We start from the raw sequence: 19,915 nt of genomic DNA, 5'->3' as shown, positions 1-19,915 counted from the left end.
ATGGACATGAGTTTGAGCAAACTCCGGAAGATAGTGACAGGGAAGTCTGGTGTGCTGCAGTTCGTGGGGTTGCAAAGAGTGCAAAGAGTCAGACACAACTTAACGAGTGAACAACAAAATAATCAGTCCCTCCATATATACCAGTGTATGACAAGAAATTATATACATATGTATATATGTGTGTGTGTATCTATACATACAGATATGTAGTATTTATGTACGCACACACACACACACACATACAGGGTGTGAACTTAACCTCTTTGTTTTAGCTCTTCAGCTCCAGCATTTCTTATAATAGTTTGAGGCTCTTTTAATAGTTTGGTTAATCAGTAATTTGAGAGTTGTGTCACCACATTCCAAGAGTATTAAAATGCCCTAGAGTGGAGTTTTAGTCACAGGCCATTCTACATCATGCCATAGTACAGTGACTGTAAACCCTGGCTTTATTATTGCCCAGAGCTTTAGTCCCTTAGACTAAAGTCCTTAAGCTTTAGTCCTCCTCATTAAGGAGAGTTTTCAGTACTGTTATCACTTGCGCGCCTGTTCAAAAAGCCTACTTTTTGACATTAGTATAGATTGATATAGCAAGCTTTTATTTTAAATTGCCTGCTCCAAGTAATCGTTTTGAGCAGTAATTTCCATTTTCTCTTTTTTCTAAACTACTGTTGGTCGGAGGTGAATATTTTGTACTCTTTTAAGAATTATTCTAAGTCAAATCCATTGCAATAAGAAGAGGTAATAAAATATCTCCACTTATTTCAAATACATTAATTATGAAGACAATTAAGCTTCTTCTACTCAAAGTTCTTGAAATCTGTGGACGTTGTTTCCTTAAAAACATTTCCTAAGTAGCATATGATGTAATTCCTTAGTATGGTTTCAGATTCTTTTTATGTTAGCACAGATTACTTAGAGCCACTATAGGAACTTTCACTTTATAGATCTCCGTCAATGTTCGGTTCAGTTCAGATGCTCAGTCGGGTCTGACTGCTTGCGACTCCGTGGACTGCAGCATGCCAGGCTTTCCTGTCCATCACCAACTCCCGGAGCCTACTCAAACTCATGTCCATTGTGTCGGTGATGCCATCCAAGCATGTCATCCTCTGTCATCCCCTTCTCCTCCTGCCTTCAATCTTTCCCAGCATAACAGTCTTTTCCAATGAGTCAGTGCTTCGCATCAGGAAACCAGATTATTGGAGTTTTAGCTTCAGCATCAGTTCTTCCAATGAATATTCAGGACTGATTTCCTTTAGTATTGACAGGTTGGATCTCTTTGCAGTCCAAGGGACTCTTAAGTGTCTTCTCCAACATCACAGTTCAAAAGCATCAATTCTTTGGTACTCAGCTTTCTTTATAGTCCAACTCTCACATCCGTACATGATAACTGGAAAAACCATAGCTTTGACTAGACGGACCTTTGTTGGCAAAGTAATATCTCTGCTTTTTAATGTGCTGTCTAGGTTGGTCATAGATTTTCTTCCAAAGAGCAAGCGTCTTTTAATTTCATGGCTGCAGTTACCATCTGCAGTGATTTTGAAGCCCTGGAAAATAAAGTCTGTCACTGTTTCTGTTGTCTCCCCATCTGTTTGCCATGAAGTGATGGGACCGGATGCCATGATCTTCTTTTTCTAAATGTTGAGTTTTAAGCCATCTTTTTCACTCTCCTCTTTCACTTTCATCAAGAGGCTCTTTAGTTCTTCTTCGCTTTCTGCCATAAGGGTGGTGTCATCTGCATATCTGAGGTTATTGATATTTCTCCTGGTAGTCTTGATTCCAGTTTGTGCTTCATCCAGCCCGGTATTTCTCATGATGTACTCTACATATAAGTTAAATAAGCAGGGTGACAATATACAGCCTTGAGGTACTCCTTTCCCTATTTGGAACCAGTCTGTTGTTCCATATCCAGTTCTAACTGTTGCTTCTTGACCTGCATACAGATTTCTCAGGAGGCAGATCAGGTGGTCTGGTATTCCCATCTCTTGAAGAATTTTCCAATTTGTTGTGATCTACACAGTCAAAGGCTTTGGCATAGTCAATAAAGCAGAAGTAGATATTTTTCTGGAACTCTCTTGCTTTCTTGATTACCCAGTGGATGTTGGCAATTTGATCTCTGGTTCCTCTGCCTTTTCTAAATCCATCTTGAACATCTGGAAGTTCACGGTTCACATACTGTTGAAGCCTGTCTTGGAGAATTTTGAGCATTACATTACTAGCATGTGAGATGAGTGCAATTGTGTGGTAGTTTGAGCATTCTTTAGCATTACCTTTCTTTGGGATTGGAATGAAAACTGACCTTTTCCAGTCCTGTGGCCACTGCTGAGTTTTCCAAATTTGCTGACATATTGAATACAGCACTTTCACAGCGTCATCTTTCAGGATTTGAATAGCTCAACTGGAATTCCATCACCTCCACTAGCTTTGTTTGTAGTGATGCTTCCGAAGGCCCACTTGCCTTTACATTCCAGGATGTCTGGCTCTAGGTGAGTGATCACACCATTATGATTATCTGGGTCATGAAGATCTTTTTTGTACAGTTCTTCTGTGTATTCTTGCTATCTCTTCTTAATATCTTCTGCTTCTGTTAGGTCCATACCATTTCTGTCCTTTATTGAGGCCATCTTTGCATGAAATGTTCCCTTGGTATCTCTAATTTTCTTGAAGAGATCTCTAGTCTTTCCCATTCTATTGTTTTCCTCTATTTCTTTGCACTGATCACTGAGGAAGGCTTTCTTATCTCTCCTTGCTCTTCTTTGGAACTCTGCATTCAAATGGGTATATCTTTCCTTTTCTTCTTTGCCTTTAGCTTCTCTTTTCTCTGGCATTTATTTGTAAGGCCTCCTTGCGCAACCTTTTTGCCTTTTTGCATTTCTTTTTCTTGGGGATGGTCTTGATCGGTCTGTGTGAGTTTCTATTATTTTCCCAGGAAGGGTGGAGTCACACAGCTCACTGTTTACGAAAGCACCTAGTCATCTCGTGTGAGAGTATTATAAGTGGAGCTGAATTATCATAAAGGTTAAAGTATAATAATAAAACCAGGAAATGAAGGCAGTACCAGAGAAGTTGTGGCAGAAAGTCTGTTCCAGAAATACTAAAAATATCAGATCAGTTCTTTTCCAGTTGATGTTTATTGTCTAAATCAGTGGTTCTCAAAGCTTTTGTTCTCAGGACCTCTTTCTTTATATTGTTAAAAATTACTGAGGACCCAGATAGCTTGATTTATATCAGCTTTTATGCATTATATCTAATGGTATTTATTAGATATAATATTTATTTTAGATATGAAAACTGAGACTTAAAAATAATTATCTTATAAATAATGTGAATATAAGCAACCATTAAAGGTTAATGTCTTGTTCCTAGTGCAGGTTGGAAAAGAATTTCCAGACATGAAACAGAATGAGAGGGAAATAAAGTTCATTAGAATAGGAGACGCTGTTAGAACAGCAGGCCAGCTCAATGGAGAATTGACGTTGAACAGTGGTCCTTGGTCCGCTTTTATACACATGGTTCAGGGAGTGGGCTAGGGGTCTTGCGGGTCATTTGCTGATTGGATGAGGCACATATACTGGGTGGGGGAAGAAGGGGAAGCCTGTGTGGGTTAGGAGGAGAGACAGGTTATACTGCTCAGGAGGACCTGAAATCCCTTAATAATTACAACATGGGGGAGGGAAGGGCGATAAGGGTCTGGTTTTTCTGTTCCTGCATTCCAAGACCTTTCTTGGTTTTATCTGCTCTTTTGTCCTTGAGTCACCACATTTGATACTAATAATTTTTTATGAAAAATAACTTTTGAAACAAAAATATTAGTGAGACAAGTGGCATTGTTTCATATGTTTATGAATTTCATTAGTGTCTGACTAGCAGAAGGAAAATGAAGCCGTACATTTTTAAAATAGTATAGGTAAATATTAATAACCTTTTCCAGATAATTATAGAAATTCATCTTTGATACAGTGTAGAATCTGAAACCATGTCAGTAAACACTTCTTATACTAAAATCCGTTGGTCTGTCTTGCAGTTGAATGGATCTTTCACCCATGCATGGTTTTGTAACATCTTGCATTTTGCTAGTTTGGAAATACTAATTCATTTAATTATACAGATCTTGCAAGTGTTGCTGTGTTTTATTATACAATTTAAAATGTTGTGTTGAAACTGCAAGGATGTCATTTAAAAATGTGGGTTTTTTCATTTTTGCTAATTAGCTGTGGGTTTGTGGAGGTGACAAATACAGTGATTACTAATACAGTTTGCTGCTGTCTTTGTTCATGCTAAGTTTCAGCACTTTTCAGTAACTATTATAAAAAATGAGACTCAAAGAAGTTAAAGTGACTTTCAGTGATTATATGGCAAGAATAAGTCAAAGCTAGGCTAGATCTAGTTCTCTTGCTTTCCAAATCAAAATACATAACATTTTCTAGTATTTACAGTGATCTTGAAAATAAAATTTTATCTCTTGAATTTTACTCTTAAGTGTATAGTAAACATTTTTTAGCTTTTGTTTTTGTGTTTTTCATCATTAAAAAAGTATGGTAACATTTTTTAAAAGTGTACCACTGTGTCCTTTGTTAGTGTAAGGTGAGTGCAGAGAAAGAGAGGGAGCCGGGCAGTCAGGCAAGAAAAGGGAAATTTATTAGAGGGAGGCGGTCTCACAGCTTTGAGAAGATAGGCGCCAGTGGGAAAACAGAATGTCATTTGGGCAATTTGGTCAGTCTCACGGATCACAGTGATTTTATTCTGAGTTTGCAAGATCAACATAATGAGCTGTCTTATCAATGAGACCCCACGTGGGCCCTATCAGTTAGTAAACGTGGTTCATAGTAACCCATTTTATTTGCCCAAGTTCCACTAAAATGGTTAGTTGTGGTGTGTGCATGGACAAGATTTACTGTTTCTGGGAATTTTAGTCCATGAAAATATGAAAAGAAGGTGAAGCCACCATTATTTTAACATCTCTGCAGTTCTCTTAGTAATGAACTCATTAAGTATTCAAAATATAGCTATTTTCAGGGGAAATTAGGTAAAATTTATATTTAGGTCAATTTCAAGTTTTTCGTTACTACTTGTTTTGTAAGAAAAAATACTCAGGAGTGATTATCTAACTAACAGGTATTTTTAAAGCGGTCTCAAGATACTGCACAAGTTCTATGACAACTTGGAATGTATATCCTTTATCATTAAAATAATGTCTAAACCATCTTGTGCTTAAGATCAAGATTCTTAGGCTGGACAAATGTGACATAGGAGAAGAAAAATGCTGAAACTCAAATTACTTTTATATCTTCTCTCTCTGTACTCCCTGTGAAGACAGAAAGCCTAGGTTAAGAGGTTTGAAAGCAAAGCAGCACAAAGATCTCAGGTCTGTGATTGAGAAACTTGAAGGTTTTAAACATATAAAAAATGTATATAATTTACCTTGCAACAAACATTTTACATTTATGAAAAGGAAACATTTTAAAAATGTGCCTATGTGTATATTTCCTTATAAGATAGGTAGATTTATATTCACTACCCTAATACAACCTGTTTTTCCGAGTGGATTTTAATTTGAAAAGAGCATAATTGCTTACAGCAACAAAATTCCTTGTCTTCTCAACCAGCTTTGGGCTTATTGGGAAATCCCCCTATCTAGGCAGTAGTACTTTGATGTGGTCAAGAGTTCTCAAGTGCTTAGGTGCATAAGAATTTCTTGAGGAGTTTGTTAAGGAACAGATTCTTGGGACCCATCCCCAAGATTCTGATTATGTAAATAATGGGTGTAGCCCAGGGATCTGCATTTTAATACGCTATGCCAGTGTTTGAGCCAGTGCCAAAAGTCACTGTCTTGAGGATTAGATGGTCCAGAGAGTGTAGAATCTGCTGTCCTTTGACTCTGGATTCGAAAACAGGATATCCCATTTTCAAGCCTATTTTACATGTAAATTTTAACATTAACAGTTCTATAAATACAGTTTTATCCTTGAATTAGCAATTTGAATATTTAAGGATTAGTTTACCCCAGGAGTCCCTGTTATAAAACAGCATATTCATAGAAATGAATTTCTTTGAAGCCTCAGAAGAACCTAACCAAAACAGTTTCTTTAAAATTATTTTAAAAACTTTAAAACATTGAAGCCAAAAAATACTCAGATTTTTTTCTAGTCCATTTGTTTTGGTAGGACTTTGTGTGTATTCTAATAGCATGAAATTTTAATCTAACTTTTATTTCAAAGTAATTAAGTAAAGCTGTTTGGAAAGTCAAAACACGAGCATACCAAATAATTTAGCAAACAATTTTCAAAATTGTTTTCACTTTGATTGTGAAGACTTTTTCTTTTCAATTCTAATTTATATTTCCCAAAGCTCTAACATGCAGTAAAATGTACATATTGTAATAAACAGTGTTAAAAAAACAAAATTCAACTGAGTGACTTTTAAAGATTTTATTGACTTTGTCTCATTTAGAAGATGGAAAGGATCTGTGAGGAACTGTAGAAAATGAAAGACTTTTGTAGGTAGAAAGGAATGGTAACAAGAAAGTCACACTAGACAGAAAAGCAGGTTGGTTATTGCAGAGTCACTTTTCTTTAGGGGATCACAAGGGTCTTATCAGGCTGAGTACCTAGCTTGTGCTGATCAGACAATTCACGATTGATTTAAGGGGCTTCCCCAGGTGGCTGCAGTGGCAAAGAATTTTCCTCAGGAGACATGCATCGGATCCCTGCATAGGAAAGATCCCTTGGAAGAGGAGATGGCAATACACTCTCTAGTATTCTTACCTGGACAATTCCATGTACAGAGGAGCCTGGTGATCTATAGTCCATGGATTCACGAAGTCAGATATGACGGAGCATGTATTCAGGATTGGTTTAAAATTCCATTTCTGGGAGAGCCAAAACTAAATTAAGTCTCAGTTTGATGATTTGGGGGCCTTCCCTGGTGGCTCAAATGGTAAAGAATCTGCCTCCAGTGCAGGAGACCAGGTTTGATCTCTGGGTCAGGAAGATCCCCTGGAGAAGGAAATGGCAACTCACACCATCGTTCTTGCCTGGAGAATCCCATGGACAGAGGAGCCTGCTGTGCCCCAGTCCGTGGGGTCGCAAATAGTTGGACACGACTGAGTGACTAACACTTTCACCTTTGATGATTTGGGGCTTGGCCTAAGTAAGTCTATTTGGGGGCCAGTTGTTTTGTTTTAACAACAGTTTTGTAAGTTTTGACAAATGAATGCATTTGTGAGACTGACATCACAGTTAAGACACAAGACAGTTCTATTACCCCCAAACTTTCCTTTATGCCACTTGGTATCCTGCTACCCCTCTCCCAGTCCCTGGCAAACACTGATCCGTTTTCTTTCCCCATACTTTTGCCTTCTTGCAGAATGTCATATATAGGATTCACATAGTATATGGTCTTTGAGGCTGACTTCTTTAACTTAACATAGTGGATTTGAGATTCATCCACATTGTTGTGTAAATCAGTGGTTAGGTCTTTTATTGCTGGGTAGTATTCCTTCAGGATGTATCACAGTTGTTCCTCTGTCCCCTGGCTGATGGTCATTTAGGTTTTGCTAGTTTTTGGTGATTGTGAACTATCTTGCCATAAACATTCATGTGCAGGGTTTTGTGTGAATGTGTGGCCTCATTTCTCTTGAGTAAATATCTGGTAGTAAGCTCGCTGGGTTTATGTTAAGGGTATGTTTAGAATAAACTGTCCAACTATTTTCCATAGTGGCTATATCATTTGTATTCTCAATAGCAGTGTGTGAGAGAGTTCCAGATGTTTAGCATCCTCATCAATACTTAGGATTGTCAGGTTTTTTTTTTTCCCCCTTGAAGTCTTGTTTTGTTCTTTTTAAACCGTTTAAGTGTGGATAGCTGTATCTCATTTTGATTTTAATTTGCATTTTTTGATGACCAGTGATGCTAATCTGGTTCCTGTGCCCATTTTGCATCCTTATTTCTTTTTTTCTATACATATATTTAGCTCATGTTTTTATTAAGTTGTTTCACTTATTACTGAATTTTGAGAATTCTTATATATTGTAGGCGCAAATCGTTTGTCAGATATGGCTTTTACAAATGTTTTCTGCCAAATTCTGACTTCTGTTTTATCCATTTAAAAGTATCTTAAAGTGGAGAAATGTTTTATTTTGGTGAAGATCTGTTTCATTTATCAGGATTTATTAATTATTATTTTCTTGTAGGTAAAAAATCTTTGCTTAGGATCACAAATACTTTTTTTTACTGTGTTTCCTTCTAGAAATTATGTAATTCCTGGTTTTATATTGCGTTTATGGCCCATTTTCTGTTAATTTTATGTATATCCAACTGCTCTGTGGTCATTTGTTTAAAAGTCTGTCCTTTCTCCATTGAATTCCCTTTGTACTATGTTGAAAATCAATTGATCATATATGTTAGAGTCTGTTCTGTCCCATTAATCTATGTGTCTATTTTTTACCAGTACCACACTACCTTGATTACTACAGCTTTAAGATAAACGTTGAAATCCAGTCTTAAGAGTGTCCCCACCTTCTTTTTCTTTTTTCAAACTTGTTTTGGCTAATATTTTTCCTTTGCTTTTTCTTGTAACTTTAGAATCAGCTTGTCAGTTTTATTTCTAATACTTTTTTGGTATATTCCATGAGATTTTCCTACATAGTGATTTTTTTAAAAAATGAAGACAGGAAAATTCCCTGGTGGTCCGGTGGTTTGGACTTGGCACTTTCACTGACATGCCCTGGGTTCAATCCCTGGTCAAGGAACTAAGATCCTACAAGCCCCGTGGCACGACCAAAAAATAAATAAATACATTTTTTTTAAGTGATGAAAAATGAGGACAGTTTTATTTCTTGCTTTCCAATCTGTGTGACTTTTATTTCTATGTTGCCTTTATTGCACTGTCTAGCACCTCCAGTGTGTTTTTGAAAAGGAGTGCTGACTGTTCTTGACTTTGTGAGGAACATAGTCTTTTACATTAAGTATGATATTAGCTATAGATTCTTTGTAGATGATCCTTACTGGATGAGGAAGTGTCTTTCAATTCCTAGTTTGCTGAGAGTTTGTATCATGAATAGATATTTATTGTGCAGTCGCCCAGTCGTATCCAACTCTTTAAGACACCATGGATGCAGCATTCCAGGCTTCCCTGTTCTTCAACATCTCCTGGAGCTTGCTCAAACTCACGTCTACTAATTGGTGATGTCATCCAACCATCTCCTCCTTTGTCATCCCCTTCTCCTCCTGCCTTCAGACTTTCCCAGCATCAGAGTCTTTTCTAGTGAGTCGGCTCTTCTCATCAGAAGGCCAAAGTATTGGAATTTCAGCTTCAGCATCAGTCCTTCCAGTGAATATTCAGGGTCGATTTCCTTTAGGATTGATTGGTTTGATCTCCTTGCAGTCCAAGGGACTCTCAAGAGTATTTTCCAGCACCACAGTTTGAAAGCTTCAATTAAGTTTTGTCAGATACTTTTTCTGCATCTATTTAGATAATTATGTGGTTTTTCATTCTTAGAACATTGATTTGATGAGTTAGCATTTATTGATTTTAATATAGAATCAGCCTTTAATGCACTTGGATAAACCCCACTTGAGCGTGACTGTATCCTTTTTACATATTACTAGATTTTATTTGCTAACTCAGTTTCATACTCATTTTTATTAACCAATACTCGTCTGAAATTTTGTTGTTATCTTCATGTTAGGGTCTCATCAGGTGAGTTGGGGACTGCTTCTATTTTGTTTCTGGAAGCAGTTGTATACAGTTAGAACTATCTTTTAAATGTTAGAGGTTCAGTTCAGTCGCTTGGTCGTGTCCGACTATTTGCGACCCCATGAACCGCAGCACGCCAGGCCTCCCTGTCCATCACCAATTCCCGGAGTCCACCCAAACCCATGTCCGTTGTGTCAGTGATGCCATCCAACCATCTCATCCTCTGTCGTCCCCTTCTCCTCCTGCCCTCAATCTTTCTCAGCATCAGCGTCTTTTCAAATAAGTCAGCTCTCTGCATCAGGTGGCCAAAGTATTGGAGTTTCAGCTTCAGCATCAGTCCCTCCAATGAACACCCAGGACTGATCTCCTTTAGGATGGACTGGTTGGATCTCCTTGCAGTCCAAGGGACTCTCAAGAGTCTTCTCCAACACCACAGTTCAAAAGCATCAATTCTTTTGCACTCAGCTTTCTTTATAGTCCAACTCTCACATCCATACATGACTACTGGAAAAACCATAGCTTTGACTAGGTGGACCTTTGTTGGCAAAGTAATGTCTCTGCTTTTTAATATGTTGTCTAAGTTGGTCATAACTTTCCTTCCAAGGAGCAAGCGTCTTTTAATTTCATGGCTGTAGTCACCATCTGCAGTGATTTTGGAGCCCAGAAAAATAAAGCCAGCCACTGTTTCCCCATCTATTTGCCATGAAGTGATGGAACGGGATGCCATGATCTTTGTTTTCTGAATGTTGAGATTTAAGCCAACTTTTTCACTCTCCTCTTTCAGTTTCATCAAGAGGTTCTTTAGTTCTTTTTCACTTTCTGCCATAAGGGTGGTGTCATCTGAATATCTGAGGTTATTGATATTTCTCCCGGCAATCTTGATTCCAGCTTGTGCTTCTTCCAACCTAGCGTTTCTCATGATGTACTCTGCATATATGTTAAATAAGCAGGGTGACAATGTACAGCCTTGACGCACTCCTTTCCCTATTTGGAACCAATCTGTTGTTCCATGTCCAGTTCAAACTGTTGCTTCCTGACCTGCATACAGGTTTCTCAAGAGGCAGGTCAGGTGGTCTGGTATTCCCATCTCTCTCAGAATTTTCCACAGTTTGTGGTCATCCACACAGTCAAAGGCTTTGGCATAGTCAATAAAGCAGAAATAGATGTTTTTCTGGAACTCTCTTACTTTTTCAGTGATCCAGCAGATGTTGGCAATTTGATCTCTGGTTCCTCTGCGCTTTCTAAAACCAGCTTGAACCCTTACAAATGACTGTGAAAAGAAGAGAGGTGAAAGGCAAAGGAGAAAAGGAAAGATACACCCATTTGAATGCAGAGTTCCAAAGAATAGCAAGGAGAGATAAGAAAGCCTTCCTCAGCAATCAATGCAAAGAAATAGAGTGATACAATAGAATGGAAAAGACTAGAGATCTCTTCAAGAAAATTAGAGATACCAAGGGAACATTTCACGCAAAGATGGGCTCAATAAAGGACAGAAATGGTATGGATCTAACAGAAGCAGAAGATATTAAGAAGAGGTGGCAAAAATACACAGAAGAACTGTACAAAAAAGATCTTCATGACCCAGATAATCAAGAAGGTGTGATCACTCACACTCACCTAGAGCCGTACATCCTGGAATGTGAAGTCAGGTTGGCCTTAGGAAGCATCACTAGGAACAAAGCTAGTGGAGGTGATGGAGTTCCAGTTGAGCTATTTTAAATCCTGAAAGATGATGCTGTGAAAGTGCTGTATTCAATATGTCAGCAAATTTGGAAAACTCAGCAGTGGCCACAGGACTGGAAAAGATCAGTTTTCATTCCAATCCCAAAGAAAGGCAATGCCAAAGAATGCTCAAACTACCACACAATTGCACTCATCTCACATGTTAGTAACGTAATGCTCAAAATTCTCCAAGCCAGGCTTCAGCAGTACATGAACCATGAACTTCCAGATGTTTACTAGAATTTACCACTAAAGCCATTTGTGCCTAGAGTTGTCTTTGTTGGAGAGTTCTTAACGATAATAAAGTTTTTCTTTAATGGCTAGAGAAGTTTTTAAATTATCTGTTTCATCTTAAGCAGGTTTTTATACTGTCTTTCCAGAAATTTGTCCATTTCAATAAAGTGGTTGGATTTATAGGCATAGAGTTGTTAGTAAATTTTTGTTATTCCTTTAATATCTGTTGCATCTATAGTGTTGTTCCCTTGTTCTTTCCTGAAATGGGTTTATTGTGTTCTCTCCTTTTTTATCTTGGTCTGCCTGGTTATATGTTTATGAATTACATTAATCTTTTCAAATAGGCTGCTTGGAGTTTTATTGGTTTTCTTTTTTTTCTGTTTTTCAGTTTCATTGATTTCTGTTCACATCGATATTGCCTTGAGTTAATTTACTCTTCTTTTTTGTTTTCTTAAGGTGGAAGTTTGGATAGTTCTTTTGCTTAATATAAACATTTAATTATATAAATTTCCCAAGAATGTCTTTTTAGCTCTAATCCACAGATTTTGATGCTACATTACATTATTTTTGAATCAAACATTTTCTAATTGCTCTTGAGACTTCCTCTTTAACCTGTAGGTTATTTAGAACTGTTTTAATGTCTGTATATTTGGACATTTTCTGGATGTTTTTCTTTTACTGATTTCTAGGTAATTAAATTGTGGTAAAAGAATGAACCTTATATAAACTTTGGTTTTTGTTTTTAATGCATTGATGTAGGTGTTATAGTTCAGAGTATAGTCAATTTTAGATTCTGTTACATGTGTGCTTGAAGAGACTGTATTGCTCTTGTTGGGTGGAGTGTTCTATAAATGTCAGTTTGATTGATAGACTCTGTCAACCAGGTGCTATATAGTTTTACTGCTTTTTGTCTTCTTGTTGCTTCACTTATAAAGAGAGAAGCACTGAAGTCCACAGTTTTAATTGTGGATTTGTCTGTTTCTCTTTTTGGTTCAATGGTTTTGCATCAATTATCTCAAACCCTGTTTTTAGGTGCATAAATAAATATTTAAGATTATTGCATGCTTTGGGGAAATTGATTCCTTTATTGTCATATAATAAATCTTTCTTAAACTTAACAATTTCTTTTTCTTTGCTTTGAAGTCTATTTCAGTAATAATGTAGTTACTCCAGCTTTCTTCTGATTAATGTTTGCATGTTTTGTTTTATTTTTTTCCTTTCCTTCTACTTTTAACTGTATACAGGCATATCTCAGAGTTATTGTGGGTTTGATTCCAGGCCACCTCAGTAAAGCAAATAACTGCAGTAAACTGAGTCACATGAATTTTTTGGTTTCCCAGTGCATATAAAACTTACATTTATACTATAGTCTATTAAGTAGCAGCAGCATTATGTCTAGAAAAATCAGTGAGCACTTTATTTTAAAAATACTTTATTACTAGAAAATGCTAACCATCATCTGAGCCTTCAATGAGTCATAGCCTTTTTGCAGTCGTAACATAAAGATTACTCATCTTAGATCACTGTAACAAATATAATAATAATTAAAAAGTTGAAATATTGCAAGAGTAACCAAATTGTGACACAGAGGTACAAGGTGAGCAAATATTGGAAAAAATGATAACGATAGACTTGCTCAACAGAAGGCTGCCACAAACCTTCAATTTGTATAAATAAATAAATGCAGTCGCTGCAAAGTAAAATGCAGTATACCTTTTTGTGTTTAAAGTAGATTTCTTGTATCTTGTATCTTATACTCCATGTTTTTTTTATTTCTAATATTTCCATTTTACTTTTTAAAACAGATTTATTAAGGTTTAATTCATATACTGTATAGTTCATCCATCTAAAGTACATAGTTTAGCAACTTTTAGTATGTCACAGAGTTGTATGACTCAGTTTTTTTTATAACATCAGTTTTTGAACATTTTCTCATCTCAGAAAGAAACCTCATACCCGTTAGGAGTCTCCATTCCCTCTCCCCCACACCAACATTCTCCCATCCCTTGTTTTCTGTCCCTGTAGATTTACTTATTTTGGGCATTTCATATAAATAGTCATATAATATCTAGACTTCTATGACTGGTTTCTTTCACTTAGGAATTTTTTTCAAGCATGTTGTAACATTTATCGGTGCTTAATTTTTATTAATAAATAATGTTCCATTGTAAAGATATATATGCTTATTTATCCGTTAATCGATTGATGGACATTTGGGTTATTCCCAGTTTTTTGACTGTTACAATTAATGCTGCTATGAACATTGATATACAGGTTTTTGTGTGTGTATGTTTTTTCAGTTCTGAGTATGTATTTAGAAGTAAGAGTTTCTGCATTATGTGATACTTCTATATTTATAACTTTTAGAGGAACTGCCAAATTGTTTTCAAAAGTGACCATACCTTATTATTTCCTACCAGCAATGCAAGAAACCCAGTTTCTTCACATCCTTACCCATGCTTTTTTTGCCCCCCCCCCCTTTTTTATAATAGTCATTTTGGTCAGCGTGTCATGGTTCCTCCATGTGGTTTTGTTTTTTTTTTTCTCCATGTGGTTTTGATTTACATTTCCCTGATAACTAAAGATGTTGAGAATATTTTCATATGCTTATTGGCAATTTATGTGCCATTTTTTGGGAAAATATATTTTCAGATTCATTGCTTATTTTTTTTTTCATTGCTTATTTTTAATTATCTTTTTGTTATTGAGTTGTAGGGGTTTTTAGTATATTTGAGATGCCACTTCCTTATCAGATATGATTGCCAAGTATTTTCTCTCATTCAGTAAGGTTTTCTTCTCCCTTTCTTGATGCACAAAAGTTTTTTAATTTTTTAAAAACTGAAGTATAATTGATATATAACATTGTGTTAGGCTCAGGTATACAACATATTTTCATACATTACAAAATGATCACAAGAAGTCTAGTTAATATCCGTCATCATACACAGTCACAAAAATTTATTTCTTATGAGAATTTTTTAAGATTTACTTTCTTAGCAGCTTTCAAATATGCAATATAAGATTATTAGCTATAGGACTTCCCTGGCAGACCAGTGGTTAAGACTCCATGCGTTAATGAAGGGAGCCTGAGTTCAATCCCTGATTGAACTAAGATCCCACAAACACCACAGCCAAAATAAATAAATAAAATTAAAAAATGATATTTACCATAGTACCATGCTGTACATTACATCCAATGACTTATTTATTTTACAACTCAAAGTTTGAGCCTTTTTGACCCCCTTCACCCATATTGCCCACACCCTACCCCTTGCTTCTGACAACCACCAATGTGTTCTCCATATCCATAAGCTAGGTATTTTATTTATTCATTCATTCATTTATTCATTCAAGATTTTACATATAAGTGAGATCATATGGCTTTTGCCTCTGTCTGACTTATTTCCCTCAGCTTAATTTCCTCAGGGTCTGTTCATGTTGTTACAAATGACAAGACTTCCTTCTTTTTTTAAGGCTGAATAGTATTCCATTGTGTGTGTGTGTGACAGTACATTCGTGTGTGTGTGAGGGTATATGTATATATTACATTTTTTAATTCATTCTTCCATCAGAAGGGTATATGTATATATTACATTTTTTTTATTCATCCATCAGTGGGCACATGGGTTGTTTCCATTTCTTGGCTATTGCAAATAGTGCTGCAGTGAACTTGGGGTGCATATATCTTTTCACGTTAGTGTTTTTCTTTTAATACCCAGAAGTAGAATTGCTGGATCATATTGTAGTTCTGTTAATTTCTTGATTAACTTCTATAATGTTTGCTATAGTGGCTACATTAATTTACATTCCCACCAACAGTGTATAAAGGTTTCCTTTTTCCCACATTCTCACCAACATTTGTTATTTCTTGTCTTTTTGATTATAGCCATTCTAACAGATATGAAGTAATATCTCATTGTGGTTTAGATTTGCATTCCCCTGATGATTAGTGTTATTGAACATCTTTTCATGTGCCTGTTGGCCATCTGTATGTCTTTGGAAAAATGCCTATTCAGATCCTTTGCCCACGTTTTAGTCAGTGTTTTGTTTTTTGTTTTTTTTTGCCTTTTGACTGTATGAGTTCTTTGTATATTTCTGTTATTAACTCCTTAATAAATATATGACTTGCAGATATTTTTCCCATTCTATAGGTTGCCTTTTCATTTTGTGTGATTGTTTCCTTTACTGTGAAGAAGCTTTTTAGTATGAACAGTCCTTCTTGTTTATTTCTTATTTTTTTGACTTTATTTCTAAATATGATTTCGAAAAAATTTCTAAAATTGTTGTCAAGAACTTTCTGCTAGTTTTCTTCTAGGAGTTTTAAGATTTTAGGTCTCAGATTCAAGTCTAACCCATTTTGAGTTAATTTTTTGTGTATGGTGTGAGATAGTGGTCTAGTTTCATTCTATTGTGTGTGGCTTTCTTTTCCATGTCCAGTTTCCAATACTATTTATTGAAGATACTGTTCTTTCCTTATTTATATTTTTGGCTCCTTTTTTGTAAATCGTGCTGTTCTGTACTAAGTCACTTCAGTCATGTCCGACTCTTTGCAACCCCGTGAACCATAGCCTGCCAGGCTTCTCTGTCCATGGGATTCTCCAGGCAAGAATACTGGAGCGGGTTGCCATTCCCTACTCCAGGGGACCTTCCTGACCAGGGATTGAACCTGCATCTCTTCCATCTCCTGCACTGGCAGGTGGATTCTTTACCACTAGCGCCACCAGGGAAGACCACATATGAGTGGGTTTATTTCAGGGCTGTCTATTCCATTAATTTATGTATCTAATTTTTATGACAGTGCCATACTGTTTTGAAACTGTAATATAGTTTGAAATCAGAAAGTATGACACCTCCAGCTATGTTCTTCTTTCTCAAGATTGCTTTGTCTATTTTGGGCCTTTTGTGGTTCCATCCAAATTTAGGATTTTTTATTTCTGTGAAAAATATTGAAATTTGGATGTATGGCCTTTTAGGCAATGTTAACATGCATGTACACAAAACATCCCAACCAAAAGCAACAAAATACTCTTCTCAAGTGTCCACGGAATATTCTCCACAAAATATTGTTTGTTAGCTCACAAAACAGGTCTTAAAAATTTAAGATTGAAATCATATTTATGAAGTATCTTTTTCAAACCACGATAGTATGAAACTGGAAGTTAATTGTAAGAAGAAATCTGGAAAATTCACTAATTTGGGGAGAATAAACAGCATGCTACTGAACAATCAGTGGGTCAAAGAAGAAACCAAAAAGAAATTTAAAAAATACCTTGAGAGAAATGAAAAGGCAACATACCAAAATTTATGGGGTACCGCAAAAAATAATTCTGAAAGGGAAGTTCCTAGCAATAAATGCTTACATCAAGAAACAAGAGAAATCTTAAACAGCTTAACTTTAACTTCTAAAGAAACTAGAAACATAGATGAGATAAAGTCTAAAGTTAGTAGAAGGAAGGAAATAACAAAGATCAGATTGGAAATAATTATAATAGGAAATGAAAAGACAACAGGCAAGATCAGTGAATTTCAGAACTGGTCATTTGTAAAGATAAACAGGCAGACCTTTAGCTAGAATTATCAAGAAAAGAAAAGAGAACTCAAATCAGAAATGAAAGAGGAAACACTGCAACAGATACCACAGAAATACAAAGGATTGTAGGAGACTATGGGGTACCCTGGCTCAGATACTAAAGAATCTGCCTGTAATGCAGGAGACCTGGGTTGGATCCCTGGGTGGGGAAGATCCCCGTGGAGAAGGAAATGACAACCCACTCCCAGTATTCTTGCCTGGAGAACTCCATGGACAGGGGAGCCTGGTGGGCTACAGTCCATGGGGTTGCAAATACTCAGACACGATTAAGCAACTAACAGTTTCACTTTCATGGAAAATTGTTTGCCTACAATTTGATGACCTATAAGAAGGGGATAAATTCCTAGAAACACACAACCTGCCAAGACTGAATCATGAAGTAAAAATCTGAAAATTCAGTTACTAGTAAGGAGATTGAATTTAAATAAAAAACCTCCTAACAAACGAAAGTCCAGAACCAGATTTCTTCACTGCTAATTCTACCAAATACGCAAAGAAGAAATGATCCAGGCCTTTTCAAACTCTTCCAAAAAATAGAAGAGGAGGAAATTCTTCCAAGCTCATTTTATGTGGTCAGCATTACTCTGATACCAAACCAGACAACAATGCCACAAGAAATGAAAATTACAGGCCATTATCCCTGATGAACATAGATGCAGCAATCCTCAACAAATTATTAGCAGAAATCCTCAACAAAATATTAGTTAACTAAATTTAACAATACATTAAAAAAATCATTCACCATGATTGAGTGTGGAGTTTATTCCAGGGATGCAAAGATGGTTCAGATTCCTCAAATCAATCAATATGATATGCCACATTAATAAAATGAAGGGTAAAAATCATATGACCCTCTCAGTAGATCTAGAAAAAGCATTTTACACAGAAATATGATAAAAACTCACAACAGAGTGGATATATAGGGAAAGTTTCTCAACATAATAAACACCATATATGACAAGTCAACAGCTAATATTATACTCAGTGGTGAAAACTGAAAGCTTTTTTTTTAAGATCAGGAACAAGACAAGGATGTCCCCTCTCGCCACTTTTATTCAACATAGTGTTGGAAGTCCTAGCCAGGGAGGTCAGAGAACAAAAAGAAATAAAAGGAATCCAAATTGAAAAGGAAGTAAGATTGTTAATATTTGCAGATGACATTCTTTACAAGCTTTAAGAAAGTAGATAAATGTAAGTACTATTATTTTGAGCTGTCAACCATTGTCTAGAAACGCTCTATAATCTAAAGTGACATATGGGAGAAATATCTAAGAGTTTGAGGCTTCTCAGCTGTATACTTAGACACACCCCCTTGTTTCACTAAATAAATCTTAGACAATTAGTAAAAATTAAGATTTGGTTTTCTTTTCCATTTTTAGTGTTAAATGTTTACAAAAGACAGTGAAGGATTCTTATCATATAATGTGTAGACCATGTGCCTGTGAACTTGAAGTTTGTGCCAAGTGTGGAAAGAGAGAAGATGTTGTTATTCCGTAAGTATTTCTTTTTATGTTTGGGATTTACTCTTTTAGTAAATGGTATGTGAATTTTCTTTTAAGGAAACACTGAGTAGCTCTGAGAATCTTAAGATACAGTATATTGCAGTAATGTAGACTTTTTCTACCCAATAGGAAAAAACATTAATTAATTATTCAGTGTTTCTATCATATAATGAAAGTAAAACATAATTTTTAGGAAATTAAAATATTTATCTGTGAGAGTCATATTTATTATACATTACAAAAGAATTATTCATTGTATAACTTCTTTTCTTTAATGGACAGCACAGATTAATTTGCTTGATCATGCTTTATTGATAGCAGTATTATAATTATAAGGTTGGCTCTTTGATTAAGTTAATCTTCAAGGATCTTTTCCTCTTTATTTCATTAAGCTCTTATTAATCAAGAAGTGTAGTGTAAAAGTCTTTTCAGTCTATGCAAACAATGCAATCTTGAGAAATAAGAGTTTTTTTCTTCCATCTTTAGGTTTAATAAAGAGCCAGAAAAGACAGAAAATGTTGAAAATAATTTACGTTCCAGCCATAGAAGAAGCTGCAGAAGGAATGAAGAAAATGATGGTGATTTAGATTTTGATATTGATTTAGATGACACCGAAGAAGACAATTAATATAACTATATTAAAAGTCAGTTTTAAAACATGAAATTCTGACCATCCTTTTATAAAATTTTTTTTCACTCTTTATTTCTGGCTGTGCTGGGTCTTTGTTGTTGCACGGACTTTTCTCTGGTTGTGACGAGTGGGGCTTTTCTCTAGTTGCAGTGCTCAGCTTCTCACTGCAGTAGCTTCTCTTGTGGAGCATGAGCTTCAGTCGTTGTAGCATGTGGGCCCCAGAGCACAGGCTCAGTAGTTGTGGCTCATGGACTTAGTTGCTCCCCAGCATGTGGGATCTTCCCAGACCAGGGATCAAACCCTTGTCTCCTGCCTTGGAAAGCAGATTCTTTACCACTGAGCCACCAGGGAAGCCCTCTGAACATCTTTGAGAGACGTGGTAGTGGTAAGTCGCTCAGTCGTGTCCAGCTCTTTGTGACCCCATGGACTGTAGCCCACCAGGCTCCTCTGTCCTTCGATTCTCCAGGCAAGAATACTGGAGTGGATTGCCATTTCCTCCTCCACGGGAATCTTCCCGACCCAGGGAACAAAAATTGGTCTCCT

General features: G+C 36.2%; 1 protein-coding gene across 1 annotated transcript in view; it reads left to right on the top strand.

The window, feature by feature from the left end:
• Positions 1-19,444, top strand: part of C14H9orf85 (chromosome 14 C9orf85 homolog) — a 62,129-nt gene extending 42,685 nt beyond the window's left edge. The window contains exons 3-4 of the mRNA XM_043487079.1: positions 18,619-18,732; positions 19,228-19,444. Coding sequence (XP_043343014.1) covers positions 18,619-18,732; positions 19,228-19,369 — 256 coding nt within the window. The 3' untranslated portion in view covers positions 19,370-19,444. The remainder of the gene's footprint in view (positions 1-18,618; positions 18,733-19,227) is intronic.
• The last annotated feature ends 471 nt before the right edge of the window (positions 19,445-19,915 follow it).

The sequence above is a fragment of the Cervus canadensis genome, chromosome 14 (assembly GCF_019320065.1).
Source record: "Cervus canadensis isolate Bull #8, Minnesota chromosome 14, ASM1932006v1, whole genome shotgun sequence".
Taxonomy (NCBI): domain Eukaryota; kingdom Metazoa; phylum Chordata; class Mammalia; order Artiodactyla; family Cervidae; genus Cervus; species Cervus canadensis.
Note: the sequence above shows the minus strand (reverse complement) of the source record. Positions and strands in the feature narration are given on the sequence as shown.